We start from the raw sequence: 21,205 nt of genomic DNA on the forward strand, positions 1-21,205 counted from the left end.
GGTCATTTGTCACGTGAAATTTCCGCACTAATGAACAAAAGTACGCGATCGAACGGCCGACCAATCCATAAAAGGACTTATACCGCCGGCCGCGAACACCCGCAGGCACCGCGAATTAATCTCGCCTAATCGCGGAAATAAAAGAGAAGCCATCGCTTCTCGACGGAAGATCGAGCGGCCGCGTCGCGAGATCGATCTTCCGGGTAGCCTGGCGAACGCTGGACAGTGCTTCACCCTCGGGGTCGAACGAGTCCTTCGTCCTTGCCAGGGAAGCGATCGCCATTTGTCCGTTTCGTTCGGTGCAGATCGGCACCGGATGAGAAATCGGCGCGCCGATTGTGAAAAGCGAGCGAGAGCCCACACAAGGTGCTCGCGAAAGCCGTAGGACGGTTCCCTGACTTTCTCGTATTCTCACGTTACTGAAAAGGATCGTCTCTTCTCCTCCTCCTCCTCCTCCTCCTCCTTTCTCAGCCCTTTCCCGAGTTATTAATGGCCACCAAAATTGAGTTTCCGATATTCAGAACCTGAGAAACGCGCGACTTTTGGATCAAAAAACGCGAATTCTTAAAAGCGCGCGTGTAATGTAAAGTCTTTCAAGTGTTTATTCGTTTATCATAGTTCTGTCAGGTTAGGTAATGCGGCGAAAGAGCTGCGCCACCCGGCTTCTCGCGTTGCCTTTGGACACTTGAGGACGTCGTCGCGACGAAGGGAAAATATCGCGGTAGCTTGGGTGCCGGAACGGGGAGCGGAAACCGAGAACTGATACCGCGGGCCGGTATATCTTGGGCCGGGACGACATTTGCGTATTAAGAATCCCGGGCGTATATCGATTTCCCATAAGGACTTCTCTGAACTCGTCGGCCAGCGGGTGGCATACCTGGAAACGCGCGGCCCACGTCGCCTCGAGGAATCGATCGCTTTATTACCGAGTAGCGCAGCACGAATTTATCGCGCCCGAAGTCGCCCTGGCGATTCCGAGAACGCGATTAGGCGATTAGGCCTCGGGAAAATGCTTCAAGCACCAGCGAGAGAAAATCGCCGGGAGGCGAAATCCTCTGAGAAACTGTCGATCGGCGCCTTTTCTCTCCCGGAGTTGTACTTTCTAAAACTGGTAGGAATTAACAATTAAGTATCGCATGCGGGAAAGTTTTCTAAATATTTCTTATTTCTCGATAACGCTGAATCTCACGTGAGAAAGCGCGCCCTGGAATGCTATCCTTTGACTACCGCCGCGTTTGCGTCAAAGGCGCACGACCCGTTTGAGGGCCACGAAAGAAATCCTTTGAAAATATCCAATACGCGGATCAAGAACTGTTTTCATCCACAAGTAGAGTTAATAATCGGAAAGCAAGATTTTTTTTTTTATCGGAGAACGACTTGTTACGTGGCTTTTTCATTACGCGAGATGTCAATTTAATTATCAATCGCGCTGTCGAAATATATAAAACAAAGATACGAGGTTGCAATGTTACATATTGCAACTATGTTTGATTTTGAGTTACGAAATGTGCAGTTAAAGGGAATGTCTCCATTTGTCGGTCTCCAACTTTATGCTCTGCGTTCTACTCGCTCCCGATTTGCGTCAACACCCTTTTTCGCTCCTCTCGCCCATCGTTACGTCGCGTTCTTCATTCGACAACGATCGCACGGCCGTTTTTCGCGTAACGACGCAATAAGCCGGCGTATCGAAGTGCCGCTGTGCGTATACGTTCGTACGAAGTTTCGGGAAAAGTTCTTTTCCGGAAAAGCTCGACGGAGGGAAGGCACGGACGGCCGGCCGGTTATCTGGTGACATCGGAGGAAAACGACGTCCCGGAAGGCGGGGAGGTCAGTCGAAGTTCAGCGCGAGTTCGACGGCCGTACGATTCCGGAAATCGAAAAGAACGACGGCGTGGATGCCAAGCTAAGTGTCCAGTTACCGATATACTTCGAATGCCACAAACTTTGACTTTCGAAAATTTCTATCCCTCGCGATACCGAGAGAACAGTTTACGGGGAAACTTTATTTTTAATTATAAAACTGCGAATCTCGTGGTTAATTATTTTGTATAAAAATTACAACGCAATTTCTTTCTTTCGTACGTCCACTTGCGTCCTTCTTTCGCGAAGTCATATGGAAAGCATTACTTCCGAGCTGATGCAAAAAAGAAGCGTGACAGCATTGAGCATCCTGCGTACGGCGTCGCGTTCTTTGAATGCCGCGTGGGCGTATGAGCATTTCTATTCGGCTAACTGCAGTTCCCTTATCTCGGAACCAAGTCTGACGTGCGGAGTCTTTCTCAGAAAACTTTGCGTTTCGCCTTGACATCCATTCGCCGGCTTCGAGGAAATTTCAAGCGGAAAATCGATCATGCGACGAAATGGTATCGAGCCTTGACCGCGCACGAGCCATATTTGGTATCGCGAAAGAATCGCGGGCGATCGAGCGTAGGAGAATAAACAAAAAATAAAATGTAGAATCGGAAAAAAAAGGGGGAGAAAAACAAAGTCGGAGAGTAAATGAGAGAAGAAAGAAATGAGGAATGAGCGTGAAATAAATAACGACGAATGAAAAACAAATATAAGAAAATTGGAAAGCAAACGGGAAACAAATGGAAAACAAATGAAGAATAAACGGAGAATAATCGAAGAACGAATGGCGAGCAAGTGGAAAAACGAACGAGGGTCGAGCGAGTAGGAGCGAGAGAGCATAAAAAATCAGGGGAGGAAAAAAAAGCCGCGGAATGAACAAATGAGAAATGAATAAAGCATAACTGGGAAATAACCAGCTGGGAACAAGCAGAGAGCGTCGAGATGCAAGATAAGCAACTCGCATTAAGTGAAATAAATATTTAGCTAGGCTTTCAAATCTACCGAGTTACCGAAACCGGAGTCTTAACGTGTATATCTCAATTAAGAAGTTTAAACTTTAAATTGCAGCGATTTCTCCATTCAACACTTGACTCGTACCGGTTTGTTTTCCCGCCGAAGTTGCTACGTGAGCGAAGCTCCGGGATCTCGATTCCAAGGGAACAGAGAGTTGATACGAAGGGTCTAGCAGATCTTAACACCCGATTGCGAACCGTTACTACGAAGGGGGAGACCACGGCGCGCCGTGGATTCTCATATCCTTGAACTTGCCCCCCTTGTTCCGCGAGCGTATAAAAATTCGAGCCGAGGCGCGTCGGTCGGAAGTTCGACGTGAATTCAATCTCCAAGACGAGGCCAATTTATTTAACCACCACCGACCTGGGAGAAATTGGCCGTCTTGATTCACCCCGTGCCTCTCGTAACCTTTCGCATGCCCCAATATACTAATTCGACCCCGCTTTCCGCGCAATTACCCTCGTCCGAGAGTGCCCTTTAAATTTGGAGAAGATTAAAGGGGGTGAGAAAAGGGACTCTTCATCGCGTCATTATCTTGATTCTCTTGAAAATTTATCTCCCCTTTATTTCGCTATCGTAACCCGGCTGCCTCGCGTTTTGCGGATTCTCCTCCGCAAATTTCGAGTGATTATCATCGTGATTGTTTCAAGCGAGATAATCTCGCGTTATAAAATCGATTGGGATGCATTTCCAATGTTTTGTAACGCTTTATTACTTGCCGTTAAGTTGAACGTTCCGGGGCTCGGATTGAAAGCGCGGATTAATAATTCCATGTATAAATAATAATAATAAATAACAGAACGCAACGTCAGTATTACTCTAATATTTATGAAATATTTAATTATCGTCATTATTTGTATCGCCGTCATTTCGATATTGCAGCAATGCTATTACGTTTAGCGCTCAGTCAACGACTATTGAACATCACGTTAACATTTATCGCTGTCGCGCGTTTGCCCCAATGTTACTTCGAATATATACGCAATGAAGAATTAATATTAATAACATTAAAACCGCACGTTCGTTGCATAATGATGACGCCAAAGAGCTCTCGTTCGTTTTCGAGATAATCGTCGTGTCGATTTTACGCGGGAAGAAAATTTTTTTTTTTTCCCTCCGCTTTTTCGCGACGGCGGTAAAATCAATCTCTGCGATATTTTTGTTATGATTAATGTTAATGACGCAAAAACCGGAAGTACGGGCGATTCCTCCGCGCGAGAAACCGGGACGGCGGCAGAAAAGAAGCAGAAGTGGTACAATTACAATGAGAGAGCCGAGCGCTCGGTTTTTATCGTCCGACGCGGCGGTAACAAAGAACGGAGTGCACTCGGTGTGACACCGGTTAAAGCAGCGGCTCTCAAATTTCGAGCACGTCTCTCTTTGAAAGCCGATATATATCCTCGTCGCTCCTTCTTTCGGTTAACCTCGCGAATTCGACGTTTAATCCCGCGGTCGACGTCCGGCCGGAGGAAGGAAAAATCGCGGCAACCTAAAATACGGAAAAAAGAACTTAATGAGTGCTCGCGTCGACATTTACCGTTCGGCGAAGTTCGTTTAGAACTGCACCGAAATATGATTCTCTGTTAACGATTTTTGAACGGAGAACCCGCGGATTAAAAGATCCAACTTGAACAGTTCAATCGGGGAGCACTTTAAAGAACCGGCCAATCGCCGTCGCTCCTCCGAACACTATTTATTGAGACATCAGCCCTGTCGGTTGGAGAGGAAGATTAAAATAATATTTCCTTTTTGCGGCGAGAGAAAGAATCGATCGAGCTCGGTGCCGTGTTGGAGGTGAGCGGTCCACCGCGTTTGATAAGACCTTCCTTTTATTGTCGCGCAAGGCACCTTTATTATTACGAATCGTACACCGGGATAATTGACCATCGATCACGACGGAAAATTGCCAATGTTTTAATTTGCCCTGATCAATCCCCGGCCTCTGTTTATATTGTACATCGTTGCGTCGAGAATTCACGAGGATATCAGCATCTAACGCTTAATTGTTTCACGCACATTTACATTCAATGAAACTGAATTCGATGCGAATCGAGATTTTAAAAACTTAACATTTCAGAAGTTAAAACAAACACGATAAAACCGACAAGATAAAATATAATCTACATTCGAATATAAAGGCGAATAAATAATCGTCGATAAAATGCGCCGATAAAAATGCTAATGTAATGCTCGACGATCTCAGATTAAGTTAATCGTTTCGCGGAAGCTCGCGTCTGATATGGAACGCAATCGCAGATTGACGCGGCTTTCAACGACCCACCCCCGCCTCTCCTCCCTCTCTTTGATCTGCTCCGACATATTCCGATGTGCTTCGTTGATCTTGTCGCTGAAAGGGTTAAGGTCGCGTTCGACTCGTCTCGCGGTTCGACCCGACAATAAATAACACGCGCGTCGCCCAACGACTCTATTTGCGGCGAACGACGTTTCAGCAGCTTCGATCGATTGCGTTCGACATTGTCGACGGACTTCCTAGAAGCCAGCCGTGCACCTGCTACAGTTGTACTACTGCCAAACTGCATTCGGCTCGAAATCAAATTGGATCGAGACTTCCAGGACGTAGCGAGAGTCCTTCGATGTCCACCTCGATGAGCACTCCGTGAGATATGTCGTGAACAACCGGTATTATGGAATGTAATTAATTACGAAAAGCGAAGTAACAAAACAAGAGATTTAAATATCCTCCATAGATTCTAATTGTAAAATAATGTTTGATAATGAAATATTAATTTTTTTTTTTTTTTTCACTGCTGAGGCGTTTCATAATTAAAAGTATTCGTTTTTACGTACGCATATTACATATACATGTGGCGAAAAATTATTTAGCGCACTTTTTACACTTTGTATTTTATAAATTTTTCCAAATGGTACAATTTTTTTGCTTCTCGGCTGGGAAAAATATATACGGTACCAGGGGGATTCGAGTGCGAATCAATAAAACGCGATATTACATTTTTCATCACTTTTAACGCGAAATTTTAATGGGCAATAATAAGACGCGGACGGCGAAGGATGCGCGCCTTAAGAGCGCATGGAAATTGCTTAAAAATATTATGATAAAACTTGCGGAGGAAGTTCTCTGCGATCTCTCCGGAGGCCCGGACTCGCCGCGGCCGTTCGTTGTTTCTGGGAGAAAGGTTGTGCGGTAACACGTCGCCTCTCGCGACTTTTTCTCCATTGTCGTAGCGTCTCTTTTTTTTTTTTTTTTTTTTTTCTAATCGATTCCACGAAGAGGAAAGTGGAAGATTGGCCTGCAGGTAGCCGCTTCAAAATCGATCCGCAGTAAGTAACTAGAGACCGCTACCACCCCCTTTGTCTCACCCACCTCTGCCGGCCCCGTTCTCTTTATTTGTCTCTAGTGCAGGGGTGCATTGTCCGTTTTGTTCTTTCTCTCACTCTTTCTCTCTGTCTCTCTCTTTCTATGTCTCCTTTTCGTCGCACTTCCGCGCACAATACGATCGAAAGAGAGTTATAATTTCGGCGAGCTCAATTTCCCGAAGGCGGGGATACGCGAAAATGGACGATTGTCGCGGATAAATATAGGGGTGGCTTTCAGCGCGCGTCTCAAAATTGGAGACTCGGGCTAAATTACATCCTTTCTGATATACCCCCTTTTGGCCGCCTTCGATACGAAACGTTAGCGGATATCTAGTCGGAATAAGACAGACGGGACCCGTGCGTGGCATTTTTCCTGGCTAGCGGCGTGTCGATTCGCAAAATGTCGATATCGTTCTGTGAATTACAGTATCTCGCCTCTCTCTATTAGCTTAATGCGTTGTGAAAGAAAAATGAGAAATATAAGCACGTATAAGTTATAAGAAAATGGATGAAATTTCTTTTCCAATACTTTTGTCCTTTTTATGGAATATAAGAATAATGATATTAAAAAAAAGACGAAAATAATACGAGAAGATAGAAAAACAGAGAGAGAAAAAAAAAGAAAAAAAAGAATAGCTGTCTGCAATTTATTTTTGTTTAGTTTCAATAATTAGATCAATTTATTTTTGTTTAATTTCAATAATTAGACAAATTACGTTTTTATCAGGTTGGATAAATAAAGTATGCTGTCTAAAAGCTTCTCTGTTTCTCTGACAAGTATAACTTATATCAAAAATAAAATATAATAGCTATCTGTTTCGTAAAATAGCTGTTTGCACTATGAAGTACTGTAACGAAGAGAAACAAATAGATTGTTGAAAAATTATGCATCCCCATCGAAATAAAATCCGGCCGTTAAATACCCAAACACTCGACGAGAAAGAATTAATTTTCTCGACAAGCTTACGATGAAATTCGAAACCGGGAGCGACATCGATGACCTGCGTTTCGTGCCGCTGTTGAATTCATTAATTGCGAAAGAGCGAATGGCTGGAAAAAGCCGGAATTCCGGGAAGACACCCATAGGGGAAAACGCTATTGAAGAATGTGCCGCCGGTTTTAATGACGTCCACTTACGTTGCGTGAACTCTCATTAACGGGACCGAAAGGGCGCGAGGGGTCAAGTTTCGCGTGTTCGGGCTCGATTTCAATATTTCAGACGGGGATCTCAGCGTCGGTGATTGAATCCTAATGCGACAATCTTATAAAACGGAAAGCGACTAAATATTCTAGCTTCTTTATTTACTATTCATTTGCCAGCGGCGACGTTTCGGTAAAATAAAAATAGGGTTGCAGGGAATGGTAGATTACACCGTTGATTATTCATCATTGCATGTGCAGTCTTTAGGATAAAATCCGACGCATCCGTTTGCAAACCACCTTTCTTCCTCTTTCCCTCCCGCTTCCTCCCCGTCCCGTCTCTGGATCGTCGAACCGCGACACGCAATTTTCCCGGCTTCACGCCCGTGTCGCGGAAACCGCGGTGGAACGGAATTTCCGGTCGCGCAAGAAGCCGCGCGCAAACATCGCCATTAAATTCGTGCCGTGCAAAAACCAGCGCGCGGTCTCCCTCTGGCTTCTTCCTTTCCGCGACCCCGGCAGGAACCTCGCGTCCTGCGTCCTCCTCTCGCTCCTTCGCTTCGCGGTCGAACGAAGCGGATCTGCACGCTCGACCGGCCGCGATTGCAAGATCGGGGCGAGAGGGGGAGAGAGAAAAAGAGAGAGAGAGAGAGAGAACAGGTGCGATCCTTTCGCGATGGGAAAACGAGATCGGGAGAGATCACGCGGCGGTGGTCACGACATGGGGCAAGACGAGACGGGCGGAGGGAAGGTGATAGAGGAGAAAGAGGACGGGGTAAATTACGCGGCGCGGACGGAAAAGTGACGTCGCTAATTGGAGCGCGATGCCGGCCCGGTAATTGCGTGCGCGCTTCGCTTTGTTCTCGCGTGAGAAACACGGACATCTTGATGGCTTCGCGAGGCAAAGAGGACACACGACTGCCGGAGAAGGGTTAATAGACGAGGTATCGGGAGCTGACAATCCGCTTGAAAATCTAGAGTCCTTTAAACCGGACTTGTGCGGATTAAAATTACAGAAAGCTATATGGCGCAATTCGGCACAACAGGGGACATACCGGGGAAAAGAACTTTAAATTAAATTTGAAAATAAAAGAAAAAGAATTAAATCGGATTACATGGCAAACATTAAGTGAATAATTAAAATAAATATGATTAATAAAACTTATTTCGTGGTGAAAAAGCCGCGATACGATATAAGGTATTAAATTAAATATCAAGCGAGAACAGGATTTCTTTTTATGAAATTATTTCTCTCTCTCTAAAAAAAATTTGTACCGTCGAATTTACGATCGTACATAAGTTTATTAATTCAAATAGTACAGACAGTTCTCCGATTTAATATCGTCGACCGGCTCTCTTTCCTCCGCTTTTCAAAATTATTAAAAAGAAAATTTTTTATATATAATATATATTTTTTGATTTTTTTTTATTAACGATACGCCAAAATTTTTATTTAACTTCGATTCGTTCAAGTAAATTTCTCGTGATTATTTAATTCTGTAGATGTTTGTTTCTCCTGCTAATTTTTACTAACATTCGGTCTCATTAATAGTGTTCGTTATTATTTAATTAAATTTTATGTCACAATGTGTCTGTCTTTGTTATCGATAATGTATTATTAATTAATTCGTCAAAATGGATGCAAAATGCGAGAGAGAGAAGCCAGCAATTATTTAACAAATATGCCAGATAACCTCATCGAAATAAAATTGGCGTTAATTACGCGAATCGACCATGTTTCTGGTTATTAAGAACAGCCAGTGATCCCTGAACATTTTCAGAATGCACGCTCCATATTGGAAATGGAGTTTAACGACCGAGTATAATTCGCGATCCGATAACGGCGTACGCCACACGCTCGAGTATAATAATAATTAAACGATCATTTTTGTAAACTGTTCGCTGCAAATTATAACCTCAGCGGTTCTCATGTTTTCAGAACTTTCGTCCTTTTTATAAATTTAATTTCAAATTAAAATTAAAATTAATCTCTTACGTCAGGAATAATCGCTATTGATATTTACTTCGCGGCGTTTACGATCTTTTTCTTCATTTTGTCTTTTTTAATTTAGAAACTTTTGTACGGCGAGATTTTTGCTCGCTTCGGCTCATCCTTTCAGCCTAAGAATCCCGCTTCTTTCGTATTCTGACGTCTTTTCGATCTTACGGAATCTTGAACTTTCATGTCCTCGGACTCGCGAATGTTTCGGTGTCTTTATTAGTCTTTGGAAGTTCCTCTACGCAGCACCGGAATCCTCGTTAGAATCCGAACCAGTTCAGAATTATCCTGGCGAAAAGGGACGAGAGTAGCCGCTCGAGGGGGGAGGGAGAAGGAGAAGGGTAGCGCTCTTTATTAAAAATTCTTATTCAAAGTACGCCCGTAACAGTAGCTCGTAAAAGAAATCCTGTCGATGCAGGAAGAGCTTTAATAAAGGAATCTTTAATGGTGACGGCAAAATTGCCGATCGTCCTGTCGCTTCTTCGGGATGAGTCGTTCAGCTTATTAAAAATCTTTTATTTACGACATTGCGACGATGAAGAGATCGCCGCGTGTGAAAATTTCATGAACGCGACGAGAACCGGGAATACTCTTTCGCGGGAAAATTAGTTGTCAGGAAAATATCCTCGCTACATGTAATTTTGTTAATCGATTATACAAAGACAAGTAAATGGATGTAGGATCCAATAACTTAAGAGTCGAGAGCTTGTATTAAACTCCAAAACGTGATATTTACGACTTGAGATTTGGGAATCCGTAAGATTCGAAAGAATTGAAACACTTAAGTATAATAATATAAATATTGTAAAAGGAAATAAATATATCAAATTGTCAGCTAAGGCTGCTAAGGACTAGAAAAGAATTAGGAAATAAGAAATCCTCTTTACGCGCAACTGCCGTTCAGAAAAGGCGAGAGTAGAAACTTGCGAGCAACTGAAATTCGCAGAATTCACGCGTGATGTCTCTTTGATCCGCCGGCAAAACGAAAGTGGATTTGCGTAGTGCCCTAGAAATTGATTTATGTGGAGAGGCTTTCTTTTCCTCTCGTGGGAACGTCGTCGGATCCTTGATCCCTATTCGAAGGACGAGAGAAGGCTTGCTCTGGTAACGGGATCGTTCAACGTGGAGCGCAGGTGCGAAATTAGAAAATTGCGATAAAAATAGTTTTTCTCGAGGAAGAAAGCAAATTAAAAATTTCAAACTTCTCGTGTTGGAAAAGTGAGACGAGTTGTAAAATAAATTATTGTTGTTTTTACGAGATGTCGGCCGCATGTAGCGATTAAATTTCAACGACGCGATTATCGTAATGGGTGCATTATTATTCTCTAATAACAATATTATTATGTACTTCAATTTAGTTATTATGTATAAATCATTATTATACTTGATCGTTACGTTGCATTTATTGCATCACTATTATTGAACCATTCTCTAATAATGATTATTTCACGTCGCTATTACTATTAATAATATTATGGGCGCGGTACAATGGGCATTGCAATAGCAACGACAAATTAACGAAGTCATTGCGGCGACGGCGTACTCGACGATTTATTTTCGCGCACGGTTCAATGCTCCTGATTCTTCCCTACTTCGAGTGTTTGTCGAGGAGCGCTCGTTCCCTCGACTTTTATCTTTACGGCGGAACGAATGCTCTCAAGAACAGCCATCGATATTCCCGTCCCGGAAATATCGGGCTTGTTCTTGAGTGCGACGTGTTTCAAGACGATCGGCCGTCCCTTTTCCGCGATAAGTTATCGCACCCTGAAAAATATCCCGCTCGTTGTCTTTTTTATTATTATTTATTTATTTATTTTTTTTTTTTTTGTTAATTTTTAAATCTCTGCTTGATAAACGCCGCGGCTCCTTCGTTCCTTGTCTCAAAAAAATTGCCGATAAAACTAACGTAAAAATATTATAATAAGTAAATGCAACTTAATTCATATAAAAAAATGCCGCTTTTGATAATAATCCAAAGAAAAAAGAAAAAATAATGCTGTGTATCTAAGTAACGCTTTCCATGTTCTTTCTTTATACCATTTTACGTTATCACGTACAATATAAATTTATCATTGTTATCGAAGGAGCCGAACTCTTTCGGTTGGAAGAGAAACTTTCTTTTCGTTTGCGAAGCAGAAAAAAAAGAAAGATAATTTTATAGAATTTTTAACACAGGGGGAAGTCTTGGAAAGTCTTGGGACCCACATGTTCTCTTTATAATCTCGACTATCAAAATATTGATTAGCATTTAAGAAGTTAGTAGTTAAGAAGAGCTTTATGTTGGTTTTTAACACCGTGTTATTTATTTTAAACATTTATGTATGTGCTCTGAACGGGTGGCGATTATTCGTTCGTAATTATAACACGGTGCTTTCGTTTCAGGTACAAGGACAGCAGAGCTTACCCGTGGCCCGGTGGCGAGAGTCACTTTATCCTGTACCCCGAGAGCGCGAATCAAACGATCTACACGCAGGAGATGAGAGCCTCGGATGCGGGACGGTACTCCTGCCAAGCACGTAACGACACAACCACTTTGGAGGGTGACATCACTCTCTCTGTGCTCGGTAAGTAGGATATCCTAGGATAAACCTGATGGGATTCATCCATCAGCCTATATTAGAAGCTCAAAGAGGATCCTTACGGTGCCCTCCATTCGACATTTAATAGAAATACGTCACGTAGAACGAGAACAGGATAACGATGAATAGCAAAATTGAGATCAAAGGACCCGGTTCGCGGTGAGTGATTGAAATATCGCAGCTCGCCGAAGGTACCCTCGTTACCGTTGCGTAATAAACCCTCCGCATGTATAAGTTACAGCCGATTATCTAATTAAAAGTTGATTTTTATATTATTCAAAGGAGCTTGCGCGGTTTAAATGTTACATGCGATTTGCACACTTTTTTAAAACTTTTCTTCACGTCATCGAGAGATTATTTTACGAATGTATTTACAGTTAGGAGAATAATCAAATTTTTTTTTTTTAAACGTTCGCAATTATAACAACCGTGAAAAGAATGCGTTAGTCGGAAAACTTTGCGTGCGATCGTTTTTGATCCGCTGTCGTTGCAATCAAAAAAAAAAAAAAAAAAAAAAAAAATAGAAAGAGCACAAAATTCGGATGATCACACGAAGATACGCCTTTGACGCTTCTATCCATTCAAAATAAAAGAGGGGTTGCGGGGGAAGGACGGGAGGACGGTACCGTCCGATCGGGAACGAGTTGTCGCAAAAAGCGTTGCAAAACGTCAATCGCTATCGCCGACAAAACGATACCGACAAAACGATACTCGCTTTCGATATTCGCGTCAAAGAGCCTCGTCATCATGATACTATCATGTCGAGATCCCACCGGGATACAATATCGCGCTCGTACAAGAGAGAAGATATCCTCCCCCTCAGCAATTCTTTCCCGATCTTTTTCAGCGTGCGGAGTCTTTGTTATTCCGGACAAATCTTTCTTACCGTCGTGCACGAACGTTTCTTTTACCGTGCAATACGGTCACGAATAAAAAATTCATGATCTAAATAGAAAACGGACGTCGCTGCTTATTTTATAAACAACACGTAATCGGCTTTATCCAGGCTTTTCGTTTTTCAATTTTGAAGCATAAAGAAAATCTTAAAGCATAAAGAAAACATGTGGCTTGTCGAGAATGGCCCTGATAACGGTAGAGATTTAAGATTACGATAATAAAAGATAACACGGGATAAAACAAAGTATTGAAGAGTAAATTTTCAAAAATCTCTTTTTTTTTTTTCTCCCCGGCGGCGAATCGATAATTGCTCCACCGAGATTTGTCGTCGTGTTTATCCCCGCGATAACGCGAAATAACACACATCCAATGTATATCGAACGCCCGCGTATGTATCGATTCGGAATTTCAATTAAATCCCCCTGTCTGTCGAATCTGATTAGTTCCGGACAGTCAGTCGCTTTTCCGGCGCGTGTTTTCGGTTCTGGCGGGGAAGGGCGGGAAAAATCCTTTAAAAGTGTTGCATTGTTGAACCACCTCGGATTTATATGACATCGGCGAAGCGCTTTCCGACAGGAGAGACGAATTGTATTTTAAGGGTGATCGTCAAATTTTCAGATTTTTAACAGAAAAGTCACAAGAATAACATTTTCCATACGCTTACTAAAGTGATTTAACATCGATGAACATCAACGTTTATACATAATACGCAGATTTATGTTTTAATTATCTTTAACGACCGTCTGTATTGAATTTTTTAAACGCATGCGTCAAAAAGCTTAAAATGAGAGATACACATTTTATATTACTAATTTAACTATGCAATTAATTATATTTATATTTAAATAAGAAATATAAACGTATTTATACGTTTTTTTGTTAAATAAATTTTTTTTTTATATTTGTATTGTTTCAAAGTAAAATTTTAACTTTACAATTAAAGGAAATTAATGTATAAATTTGTTGTAATTATAAAGAAAAGAATTTGTGCAATTGTATGAGGAAGAAACCGCGATAGTAAGGAATTCAGGATTATTCTCCTTATTATTTCTGTGAAATAAAGTTAAATTTCATTAGATAATATAACCGCGGAAAATCCTCGGCGGCAGCGTATTAGAATTCAGATGGGAAATGTCGGTTTTTGAAATATTTCGCCGAAAAGCCGCGTCTTTTTCGCGACAAGGGCGAATTGCCGAGTTAATATTCATCGGAGAAACGACCGCGTTTCCGGCCGTCTAACGGCTCCTAAACCCCTCGATTTAACACGCATTCGTGCACCGTAGCCGTCGTTCTTCGTCGTCCCGTCTGTCGATATAACCAACTTCCAGTTCGCCCAGCAATTTGCCGGAAGTCGTCCGAGAGAATTCCGAACCGGTGACGTTTAACCCTTTGTGCGCACGTTAAGTCGTTCAAGTTCTTTATTTCTCCCCTTTACCCGTTATCAAAATTTTGTTCAGTCAATTCAATCACTGTATTACAAAAAAAAAAAAAAAAAAAAATCTTGAATAGTTTTTAATTAAACTCGATTATTATCAAACTGTTTGGTGAATTATGTTTAGGTATACAACTTTATAAAGTTAAAAATAATTATATTTCTTGGTTATATTTTTTTCTAATTTGTTTAAATTTGCATTGAACGTACTTTGCACGAAATGAGAGAAAAGATGAATCGCGAGTGCATGCAAGGATAATCAAGAGTGGATGCTTTTCTTAACGTGCCTTGGGGCTAGATTAATGAATAAATTCCTTACACGAGCTGAGAAAGCAATCGTTTCGCGGAAAATTGCAACCCAGGAAAATTGGTCCGACCCAATCTTTCTCATTCTCCCGACCTCTCTCACTCTTTCTCTCTTTTGCGTTACATGATCGAGCACGAGGTGCGTAGGTAGAAGATTCTGCGAACGGTCAATCGAATCTCCTTCGTGGAAGAGTTCATGTGCCACAGTATGCAACGCTCCGCATCTGTGCACCGATGACGCGCCGCACAGATGCGCCGTTTAACTTTCCGAAGGGAGACTTGAATTACCCACGTAGAAGTTTACAGTTGCGAAAGAAAATCGCGTACTTATCATTTTTAATTTTGGCGTCTTCCCGTAAGAATGCCAGTTTTTAATCTGTATTTCATCTCGTAGAAACTTCCTGCCCGACAAAATTTTGATAAAATTTTTATCACTTTCTAGATACGACGAAATATTCGTCATTTGTAACTTATTTTATATTACTTTATTACATTTAATATAAATAAGAAAGATTTGATTTAAGTGGAACGAATCGCGTAGACGTAGAAATTAAAAAAAGAAAAAAAAAAGGTGAAACGGTCGTGGGGGTTTTTTAAAGTAACGTGATTTATTTATTCGAAATAGATTCCGCTTATAATTTTTTTTTCTGGCTGCTAATTGATGAATCACCCGCCATCGACATGTCGACAAAAGGTTAACAATTGTCTTAATCGCGCCTCGTTGGCTTATCAGCCGCTTCTCGGGATGGCGAGCGAAGCGTATCGGGTTATCACTGTAACAGCTATTTTGTTTGACCTATTTTTCAACGTAGACGTTGTTAAAAGTGTCGTTAAATTACGGGAATGCGTTCGGAGAAGCTTTAAACGCAGTTCCTCGAAACGAAAACAGCGCTTCGCACTTGACATTTATGTTCGACCGTATCAGCGGTTATAACGTACTACCGTTGCGTTGTCTCATGGCGAGAAGTTGATTTGCGCGTGAAAGAGATTTTCAAATCGTCATAATTTAAAATTAAAAATTTGGATTAAAAATGCCCAAGCTTCTCTAATCCCGCGGAAAATTTTTATAAATTTAATATTCGGAATATTAAATATTTTGATTTTTAAATAAAACATTTTAATAATTTAATCTTTAAACATTTTAAATTTGACGGACTGTCAGAAGTATTAAGCTTTATCTTCGCGAATTTTAATGCGTATATTCAACATCTCTTTCCAGCTCGGTGCAACATATTTTTGTGCGCGAATTAGATTTATTTTGCTATCGGAATTTACATTCGCACGATTTCTGTGTTTATCGAATTTTGCGCCGCAGTATCAATGTTACATTTATAGAATTATAGTCCATCAATAATGTTACATGTAGAATACTACACATATATAGAAATTTTGTATAAATTATGACACGTAAAAGTACATAAAATAAATTATATAGATATTATTCACGGAAGTGCGAAATTCGCCTGCTTTGCGTACAAACGGGACGATTGTTCGTAATCCGCATCTGATTCGGCGATACGGTTATAAAATTACAGCTCGGACACGATGTATTTGACAGCGCATGCCGAGTAATTCGCGAAAAGCTGCCCGGCTCGCTTTTATCGCCTCGCATTATCGTCACGGGCGCGACAACTAATTTTCACCTGGGCCGTTCCATTGATCAGCGCGCGAGCGCGCGAATCGAACTGTCGCAATTTCTGCGGGACGGACCGAGTTTTTGCTCGCCCAGGCACCGCGTAACAGATGCGGAACAACCTCCGACAGAGATCAACGCTGCCATTTTTCGCCCAAAGTATTTATACGCGGTCGCATTCCGTATACACCGCGGTGTATAAATCCCACGTTTGCGCGCTCGCACGCGCTCGCTGGCAGTTATTATTCGAACGAGACGGAAACCGCGGCATTCCGCGATCCTGACGACGACGATGAATTCGATTTTCGGCAAATTGCGATTCACCTCCGGGCGAAACGTTGCTGCCAATCGCCCTCCCGGTTCTCTTTGTCGCCGCCGAGATCGATTCCGTAACAAAGGAGAGCCCGAACGCGTGCAGCATCGAAAAGCCGGCCTCCGCAAGAGCGTTTGTGGGGCGACGAAACTCCTGCGTTCGCGGTGGACCCGGACAACGAAAAATTGCGCGGTGCGCGTTCGTGTGCAATATTCAAATTTTTGCTTTATTAAATAAAAATGCGGCAAAAGAAAGATAAGACGTATATTAAAGCGCCTTCAAACGGCACTTCGACGTTAACGCGCTAATATCGTCCCTATTATTTAAAGATTTAAAAATATTAAAGTTAAAGTTTACTTTTTATTTTTATACGAACCCAAGAAATCTTATTTTACTCAGAAACGTTCAGAAGACTTAGGAGAGAACGTTGTCGAGAGACGGGTGTTCTAGATCGTTAGTCTCGTAGCTCTACGAGATCTCACGCGACGCGGAATTCCCAGCCTTAATTCTTACCGACATCTCCAGCCTTTTTTTTTTGGGGGTTTAAAAATATTATTACGAGGAGAGAGAATCGACTCCGGGGACGGTGCGTGCGGCAATCTGGTGGGTGGCGCGCGCAATTGCGGGAGATGGATTCATGAATTACGGGCGCTCAGAGGTGCGCGCTGTAAATTACAGCGTCGGGGAATTGGGTCGATTTAATCCCGCGTTTTGCGCGCGAGGTGCGTGTAGGATAGGTGGATAGATGATGTTCCACGAATCCGCGATCAATTCTCTTCGTGGAAACGTACCGCGTATCATAAATGCCGCGGCCCGGCGACGAGCACTTATTATCTGGACGCACCGGTGCATCCAGCGAGACGCAGGAAGAGGGCAAAGCCGGCGACCACTCGGAATTTTCCTTTCGCAAACTTTAAACGTTAGCGTTCGTCAAACACGCACATACACACGCTAAGACTTTATTTAAAAATTTGATATATTAAAATTGTATTATGCGATATTGGGAAAATAATTAACTTTTGAAAATTACGCGGATAATCACGTAATAGGCATGAAAATAATATGTTCTTTATCCATACCGTTAAGTCTGCAAATCGTTTTTTTTTTTTTCTTTATGCGTTACGGGTAAATGTTTTAATAGCTTTTAATAAAAGGGTGAAAAACACGTGTATTATTTTTGAACAGCTATTGTTTCATTTACTGACATTTCAGAAATAATAAACGTATGACAAATGTAATCGTTAAACGATACAAATCGTAAAATCTTTATTACTAGAATGAAATACACAGAATTAAACGTGTGCACGCGGAGTTTGTATCTAAAATATAGTACGTGTTGCTGTAATTTTATCTTATTGCAAATTGTTATATTATTTATTTATTATTCAAGAAAAGTCAGAAAAGAATTACCGATGAAATTTAATATTGCTATAAAAGAGAATACGGGAAAGTCGGACTTCGCAAGGATGTCGAAGATATTACAGGATTTCGTCGGGAAGGAGATTTCTGAACGCGAGTGGCTCTCGGAGAGTCGAACACCTCTGTTGACACATCACCGACATACTACCCTCCCGATAAATTTTTATGCGATCATTCCGCGCGTCACCCTCAGCGCCTCTCCTAATTTCTTTCCCGTTTCAGCGGCCCATCAAACCGCCCGCTCTCTCTCTCTCTCTCTCTTTCGTCCATCGATTCTTTTCTGCTCTTTTCACCCCCGTTTGCAGCTATCATTTGCACCCACCACTTCAGGGATTTACTATACTCAACGACGCCGTCCGCTTTATCGCCGCCGGCCTTTTTGGTACTCGATTTGTAATACACGCGAATTTTAAGAGCTGGACGAATGCTGTTTACTCTTACGATCTTCTTTGCCGTAAAGTTCCGAATCCTCGTAAAATCCGCGACACCAGAACATCCGCCCGCGGAGGATCATTATGATGTTTGCAAATCGCTGCGTAAATAGTCCAGAATATACACCGAACTTAAAGTGGAGTGAAATACGTTAAAAAAAATTTTGAGAAAAAAAGAAAAGAATCGAAGTATCGCGTGGAAAAATCTGAAAATTTAAAATTGAAAGATTACCTGTTTAAAAAAGTCTGGTGAATTATACATTTTAACACTTAATATTGAACTTACAAAATATATCTACAAAGTTACCGAAAAGAGAAAGAAATAATTAGAGGAACCGAATATGCAAGACAATGTGTATAAAAATCTTAAAATCGTATAATTAAAAGAATAAAAATTCCAACAATTTTTCAAAAGCATCGATTTTTATGAAAAAGATCCGAGAATCACGGTGTAAAAATGCACGAGATAAGTATATGTCTACTTTTAAATCACTGGCGACCTTTGCAGGATGTGATCTCGCGGCTTGTCGTTAATAACCGGCATCAATATCCACACGTCGAGTTAGAAAAGGCGCAAGGAAGAGGCGAGGGAAGACCCTAGTCGTGACCACCGGAGGCGGTATCTCAGCCTAATTGCATCCTGAGCAGTCGATACCGCGCGGTGGGTATGACGACGGTGATGATGACGCTGCGAGGGATGCAATTAGCGCAATGCCGTACGCCCCGGGTGTCATTTCTCGTCTCGGAAATACGGCCGAAACTTGAGCAACACGCCACCGGGAGTTTCCCCGGCCGATCGCGTTCACGGACGCGAAATCGTAGGATCGATACCGCGGAAAACTCTCGCGCGGTTACGTCTACATTTGGACGGAGCGCCGCGGCGGGCATCACGGACGTCAGATTTCAGATAGGCGGTTAATTACCGAGTCGCTGCGGACCGCGAGATGCGGATTGGAGATATTCAGATAACATCTGCCGTGAAATTGTACGTAGTCACACGATATTCTTATTAAGAACGCGCCGTTAATTAGCCAGCTGTGGTATATCACAGATTGCTTCTGTTATGTACACGAAGGTAATAATTGATAACCAAATTATTACGAACGGACAGGCTGTGCTTCTAATTGATCTTGGCTTGGGAATAGACGTTCGTTCACTTTGGCAAAGATACGGTTTAATGAGAACGCAGATAAGTAACGTTAACGACCAAAAATCGAATACGACTTCAACCTGGGACACCTCGTAAATTTGCAGTTTTAATTTGTAGATGGCATTTGCAAATAAAAGAAGATCGAGCTCGTAGGAGAACGCAAGTGGCTCTATTTCGCTTTTCGTCTGAGTTTTTATCTCTTTTCGCGGCACGAAGGTGGAATAAGGTATTTTCTCAGCGGGACGCTGAAATACCATCGGCTAACGACGAGCCTCTGGCGCCGTTTTTCTTTTTTTTTTCTTTTTTTATTTCATCTCTTCGCAGTTTTTACGAGTCTTTTCCGCGCGCCTATTTTATTATATATTTTTTTTTCATGGTAGATTTATATCCTGATTGCGACGATCGTTAAGATCTAAGATCACCAAGCCTCCTTGAACAGTGGCAATTTTCATGTAAATTTTTCCTCTTTAATCATATTCTCCCTATTTTTAAAAGGATTTAAATTTATATTTAAACGTCAGTCGAACGAAAGGGAAAGGCACGGAAATTAAGAAGCTTAAGAAATTACACAGTGCGTACGCTTGAAAGGACTAAATATTTATTTAATTCTTTCAGGACGTTTCTTGAGCAGCAATTTAAAATAAAATTGCATTAGCTATGCGTTTTATGAATACTTTTATCGGGCCTTTGGGAAATTATAACATATCACAATTCAGTAATGTTTACAACAGAGTAATTTATTGTTCGAAAATAACGATAAATTTACAACGGGCGTGCAATATATGGCATTTTAGGAAAGTAACCTTTTATACATATTTAGTCTCATTTAGCAAACAACTCTCGGCACGTTTGAATCTATAAGTAATTCAGAAGATTCGCAATGATTGCAAAATACTCGCTCTCGTCCGCGAGATGCATCGTATTTCGAAATCCGCTCGCGGAATACATTTCCGCTGCGATTTTTCCTGATTCTTGGCCGTTCTGGACCGTACTTCCGCGCACTTTCTCCAATTCAAACGAAACAGCTGTGCATTCGGAAGGGCGCTCTCACGGATGAAAGAAACCGAGCGCGGAAAGTGCATCTGGAGCCAGCAGCCCGCGTCGTAATCTTTACGGAGAGGTGCGCGGGGTGCCTCTTATCGCGGCCCGCGGACCGCCTGGGGTATCCGGGAGGCGCGCCATATGTTCCCGCGTACATGCACGATGCACATCGGCGCCGGTGCATTTAGGAGCCGCGCGCTGAGAGGAGCCGGTTGCACTCAACTAGGCGGAATGGCTCGCGATAGCGCGGTATTGTCGCGCGTGACGCGATAAACTTTGACGACGCCGCGCGACAATAAAACCCGCCCCCGCTCCCGCATCGGTCGGTTAATCCGCCCGCTTCTCGCAGGAAGTGTTGATAAGCACCGATAAGGTAGCCGAAGCTCCGGCGGGAGGAAAAAAATTTCGCGGGCTCTCGACGTCGAAGAAGAAAAAAAAATTACGCCCTCGATTGCTCGAAAAATTCCGCGAGTGAAACTGCCGATAATAATTTCAGATACAGGTACGCGGGAATCGAGTTGACTGTCGAACGTTAGGTGAACGGGCAGGGAAAAACAGATCTTATCTCAACGACAAGCGCGCCGTGTATGTATAAAAAAAGAATGGCGAAAAATCGAACGGGTAATGTTATTGGGAAAACTCAGCGCGAGAAAATAGACGGGTG

General features: G+C 42.2%; 1 protein-coding gene across 1 annotated transcript in view; it reads left to right on the top strand.

Moving 5' to 3' along the window:
• LOC139109987 (interleukin-1 receptor accessory protein-like 1) overlaps window positions 1-21,205 on the top strand; it is a 138,175-nt gene that overhangs the window by 73,603 nt on the left and 43,367 nt on the right. The window contains exon 2 of the mRNA XM_070669454.1: window positions 11,723-11,904. Within this exon, the coding sequence (XP_070525555.1) occupies window positions 11,723-11,904 (182 nt within the window). The remainder of the gene's footprint in view (window positions 1-11,722; window positions 11,905-21,205) is intronic.

The sequence above is a fragment of the Cardiocondyla obscurior genome, linkage group LG19, assembly GCF_019399895.1.
Source record: "Cardiocondyla obscurior isolate alpha-2009 linkage group LG19, Cobs3.1, whole genome shotgun sequence".
In the NCBI taxonomy this organism is placed as follows: Eukaryota; Metazoa; Arthropoda; class Insecta; order Hymenoptera; family Formicidae; genus Cardiocondyla; species Cardiocondyla obscurior.